The sequence below is a fragment of the Cebus imitator genome, unplaced genomic scaffold, assembly GCF_001604975.1.
Source record: "Cebus imitator isolate Cc_AM_T3 unplaced genomic scaffold, Cebus_imitator-1.0 Scaffold384, whole genome shotgun sequence".
In the NCBI taxonomy this organism is placed as follows: domain Eukaryota; kingdom Metazoa; phylum Chordata; class Mammalia; order Primates; family Cebidae; genus Cebus; species Cebus imitator.
The window spans coordinates 1,574,953-1,579,850 of NW_016107699.1; the positions used below are offsets into that span (position 1 = coordinate 1,574,953).

The 4,898-nt window shown below is 63.9% G+C and overlaps 1 protein-coding gene across 1 annotated transcript in view; it reads right to left on the reverse strand.

The window, feature by feature from the left end:
- Positions 1-4,898, reverse strand: part of MUC5B (mucin 5B, oligomeric mucus/gel-forming) — a 32,503-nt gene that overhangs the window by 11,792 nt on the left and 15,813 nt on the right. Inside the window, 6 exon segments of the mRNA XM_037731152.1 lie at positions 4-2,515; positions 3,006-3,203; positions 3,288-3,331; positions 3,426-3,570; positions 3,805-3,933; positions 4,344-4,500. Of these exon segments, the coding sequence (XP_037587080.1) occupies positions 4-2,515; positions 3,006-3,203; positions 3,288-3,331; positions 3,426-3,570; positions 3,805-3,933; positions 4,344-4,500 (3,185 nt within the window).

Genomic DNA, 4,898 nt, shown 5'->3' on the forward strand with positions numbered 1-4,898 from the left:
GTGGTAGAGGGTAGAGTGGAGGAGGGTGTGGCCGTGGAGCTGGTGGCCGTGGTGCTGGGGCAATGGCTGTAGTTGCAGCAGAACACTTGGATTTCATAGTTGAAACACATCTTGAACTTCCCCACCTGCTCACGGTTCCTGCAGACCAGGCCGAAGTCCAGGCTGCATTCCACGACCTGGCCCAGCTCCCACAGGGGAATATCAGGCTGGGCCTGGTCGCGGCACTGGATGCCCAGCGGCTGCTCGCAAATGGCCCCCCCAGCCGCACGGATGTTGGAGTATGTCTCGAAGTCCCCACCATCAGGGCCAGGGCTAGGATAATCCTCATCCAACCAGTCTGTCCAGGCACAGCGAGGCACACAGCCTGTGCTGGGAGATGGGGAGCTGGACGGCAGGATGGTCCCTATGGTGTGCCCAGAGCTGGAAGTCCTCAGGGTCGTGTGCACTGGGGTGGTCACCATGGGGGATGTCGTGGATGTGCTGGTCACAGCTGGACTGGTAGGCATGGTCAGAGCCTGGGAAGTCTGCTGCCTCCTGGTAGGGAGGAGGTTGGTCGTGGAAGCTGGAGGGGCAGAGTGACTGGGGAGGGACACCCTCTCTGTGGTCTTTGAGAAGGTGGGGCCAGTTTTAGTGGTGGCTGGAGTTGAGGGTCTTGTTACTGCTGCCGACCTGGTGCTCCATATGGCAGTGGCTGTGGGGGTGGTAGCCCCTGTGGCAGCAGTGACTGTGGGAGCAGTGGGTGTGGGGGTGGTGGCCCCTGTGGCAGCAGTGGCTGTGGAGGCAGTGGCTGTGGGGGTGGTGGCCCCCATGGTGACCCCCGTGGAGGTGGGTTTGGGTGCCTGTGTGGAGGAGGTGGGTGTGGGGGCGGCCGTGCTTGGGCAGTGGCTGTAGTCATCACAGCAGAGCACGCGCACATTGTAGTTGAAGCACATGTTGAACCTGCCTGACTGGTCCTCGTTCCTGCAGGTCAACCCGGTCTCCAGGCTGCAGGTCAGCACCTGCCCGATCTGGTCGATGCTCACCTCGGGGTAGTTCTCCGCCCGGCACTCTATGCGCTCTGGTGCCCAGCACATCTTGCCTCCAGCAGTCCTGATGTTTTCAAAGGTTTCCATGTCCCCGCCTGTGACCCCCGAGGTTGGGAAGTCCACGTCAAACCACTCTGTCCACTCACACTTCGGCTGACATCGGGTCGTGCCCTGGCTGGTGGTGGCCTCAGGGATGGGGCCTCGCGTCGTTGTCTCTGGCCTGGGCGTGCTGGTCTCAGCCTGAGTGGTGGACTGATGGCTCGTGAGTGTTGGCACCAGGCTGATGGTCAGCGGCTCTGTGCCTGTTGGGCGAGCTCTGGAGGTTGCCATTGTAGTTGAGGCCGGCACGGGGGGCCTCGAGGGGCCCTGTGTGCCCAAGCTCCTCGTGGTCCCTGGCAGCGCTGAGCGAGTTGGAAAGCTAGATGTGGCCACCCATGGGACCGTGGGTTCTGTGGAAGCTGCAGGAGCCGTGGGGCCTCCTGTGGTGGCTGTAACAAGGGTGCCCGTGTATCTGGGGGATGTCTGTCCTTCTGAGAGGGTGGGGACTGCTGTGGTGGTGGGCGGGGGAGCCCTGGTCACTCCTGTGCTACTCATAGGTGGCAGCGTTGAGATCAGGGTGGTGGTGGTGGTTGTGGCCGTCTCTGGCTCCTTGGTGGGTGGCGGGGTTGTGGCATGTCCCCTGCAGTGGTCGGCGCTGCAGCACAGGACCCGGATTCTGTAGTTGTAGCACATCTTGAACACGCCCTCCTGCTCCCAGTTTCTGCACACCAGGCCGAAGCGGACATCACAGTGCACCTTCTGCCCCACCTGCGCCAGGGTCCAGTTGGGGAAGCTCTCGGCCTGGCACTCGATGTCCTCTGGCTGCTTGCATAGGTGCCCTCCCGCGGCCCTGATCTTATCGTAGGACTCAACATCCCCCCCCAACTCCTCAGACTTGGGGTAGTCCTCATCAAACCACTCAGTCCACTGACAGCGGGGCTGGCAGGCGGTGGTAGCTGGGGCCGGGGGGCTGCTGACCGGGCTGGTGACTGTCGACCTGGCGCTCGGGGTCACCCACAGGGTGGTCTGTTCAGTCACTGTGGTCTGGGTGGGGGTGGGCACAGCAGGCTCTGTGCTGGCACTGAGGGAGGGTTGGATGCTGGTGCCCGGGGCCGGGGAGGCGCCACAGGGCACGTATTCGCAGCAGAGAACCCGCAGCTCATAGTCGTGGCAGAGCGGGGGGCTTTGCTGGCTGTTGGCACACCTCAGCCCCCGCGTGCGGTCACAGTCCACCTGCTGGCCCAGCTTCTCCAGCGGCATGTCGGGAAGCTGCTCTGCCCGGCACTCGATGCCCGCCGGCTCGGGGCATACCTGGAACCCCCTCTGCCTCAGGTTTTCAAATGTCTCAAAGTCTCCGCCTCCCAGACCAGGCTCCGGGCGGTGCCCATTGTACCAGTCAGACCAGCGGCAGACCTCACGGACACACACGGTGGAGAGTGGGAGGGCCGGGCCTGTAAGAGGCAAGGGAGAGGGATCCTGGCTTCACAAGGAGGAGGGGCCCCAGAGGACCCTTGCCCCAGGGCTGGCCCCACCCTTGTTGGATACCGGGGACCCTAGGTGCCTGCCTCAGCCTTGGTTAGGGCCACTTCTGCATGAGGGACCGGGCCCTGGCATCCTGGCCTTGAGGGAGCCCACCAGCTGGGAAAGGCTGTGGGGAGGGCTAGGGCAGAGTCTGGGGAAGGCTGTGATGAGGGCTGGGGTGGATCTGGGGAAGCTTTATTGTCCCCTCAAGGTCACCCATCAATCATTGTGCTGAGGCTTCCTGGGGAGCCCCTGGAGACACGAAGGGTACTGGGGGCTGTGCACCCCCAGAGAGCCCGGCAGGTCAGCGGTTGGGACCCGACTGTCACTACCATCCAGAGCACCTGCACTGAGTGTCCAGGGGGTCCCTCCTCATCACCCAGACATGGCCAGGCCTCAGGAGAGCCAGGCAGGGCTTACTTGTTGTGGAGACAGGGACCAAGGCAGTGGTGAAGGTGAACGGCGTTGTGGCCTGGGTTCCCGGGCATGCCACTGCTCTCCTGACAATGGTGCCGTTGCTTCCACAGATGGCAATCAGGCAGGCACCAAGCCCATCAGTGGTGTTGTAGATGATGTCCTGGTAGCCATAGGTCCTGTCCTCATAGGTGCAGGTGCAGGCTGGGGAGTGGCCAGCAGGGTCATCTGGTGCCTCTGAACCCCGGGCCCCAGCCTCGGCCGCCCCCCACCCCGACCCTTCCTTACCCTCAAGGCTGTGAGCGCACTGGATGCCGCTGGGTGTGCAGTTACTGCGGGCAGGGGAGAGGTGAGCTGAGGGCCTTAGCCTGCGAGGCCTGCTCCCCAGCCCTGCCCCCCAGCCCCACCTGTTCCCCACCCCCTCACCAGCTCTGGCAGTTCTCTGCCGTGGGGACCCTGGCCCCCACGTCATAGTAGTTTCCGTCCTTCTCGTAGCAACCACACTGGGCCACGCACTTCATCTCGTCTTCATTGAAGAAGGGCTGGCTGGGGGGGCACTTCGGGTAGCAGCCTGGGGCCAACAGGGCAAGGGAAAGACTCACTGGGGTCCTTTAGCCTCTCGAGCCAGGGGCTCCGTGCTGCCGGAAGTAGCTGCTCCCCACCAGCCAGCAGAGACCTGCCCTGGAGGCTTGCATTGTGCAGCTCATGGGAGCCTGCGCCATGTCCCTGGGGAACCCCAGCCCTCCCCATGCACACTCAGAAACCCAAAGACAGGAGACTTCATCCAGGACAGGCTGCCCCTCACCTTCCAGGCCGGGCAGGTCCACCAGGCAGTGCCCGCTGGGATTCCGGCAGGTTTTCAGGCACGGAGCCCCACAGGGCTGGTAATGCCACTCACAGCCCCCGTGTGGGTTGTAGAAGTCACAGAACAAGGCTGGGGCACAGAGGACAGAGGCTAAGGAGGCACCCACTGGCCCTCACCCCTGCTGTGCAGGGCAGTCCCGCCTGGCAGGGGTGTCGGTCTCCCCAGGGCCAGACCTGGGCTTGTCCCAGACGTTCAGGGCGTCAGGCAGGTGGCACCTCACCTTCCGCTCCGCTCCCCAGCCCTGCCCTTGGAACCCCTGTCCCGCCCCCCAGGAGCCATCTGGTGCAGGGACAGCCTGTCTGGTGGTTTTACACAAGTCTGCCTCTGTGCATGGGAATAGCACACTCACATGGAGCCACATGCATGTTGGGCGTCTGTGTGCGGCTCAGGCCCAGGTCAGTGCCCCTACGGAGGCTGGGGCACCTCCTCCCCCACCCGGCTGCTCCACCCTTCAGCACCACGGACAGAGCCCGACTCACGACAGGTGTCCGGAGTCCGCCAGGACACACACAGGCCGGCGTCGTGGCAGGCCTGGGCGTAGGCAGCCACCGCCGTGCAGAAGCACTCACAGTCGCCCCCTGCATCGCACGCGCACGCGTCACTCACGCAGGCCTCGTAGTACTTGGTGGAGTCAACCTGGGAGTGAGGCCAAGGTGCAGCTGTCAGGCCAATGTCCCTACCACACCCGACCCCCGGCCAGGGGGCGTCTGGCTCAGGGACAGTCTCTGGAGCCATTTGCATTTCAAACCCCCCATGGCAACTCTCTGACCTCCCTGACTCTTGGGGCCTGGAGTACCTCAGAGCTTGCCCCAAATAGGAGCTGCCCCAGCACCACCTCCCTAGCCCACCTGTGCCCTTGACCAGCTGTATCCTTGCCGACCTGTGCACCTGCCCACCTGTGCACCTGCCCACCTGTCCATCTGCCCACCTGTCCATCTACCCACCTCTGCACCTGTCCATCTGCCCACCTGTGCGCCTGTCCATCTGCCCACCTGCCCATCTGCCCACCTCTGCACCTGTCCATCTGCCCACCT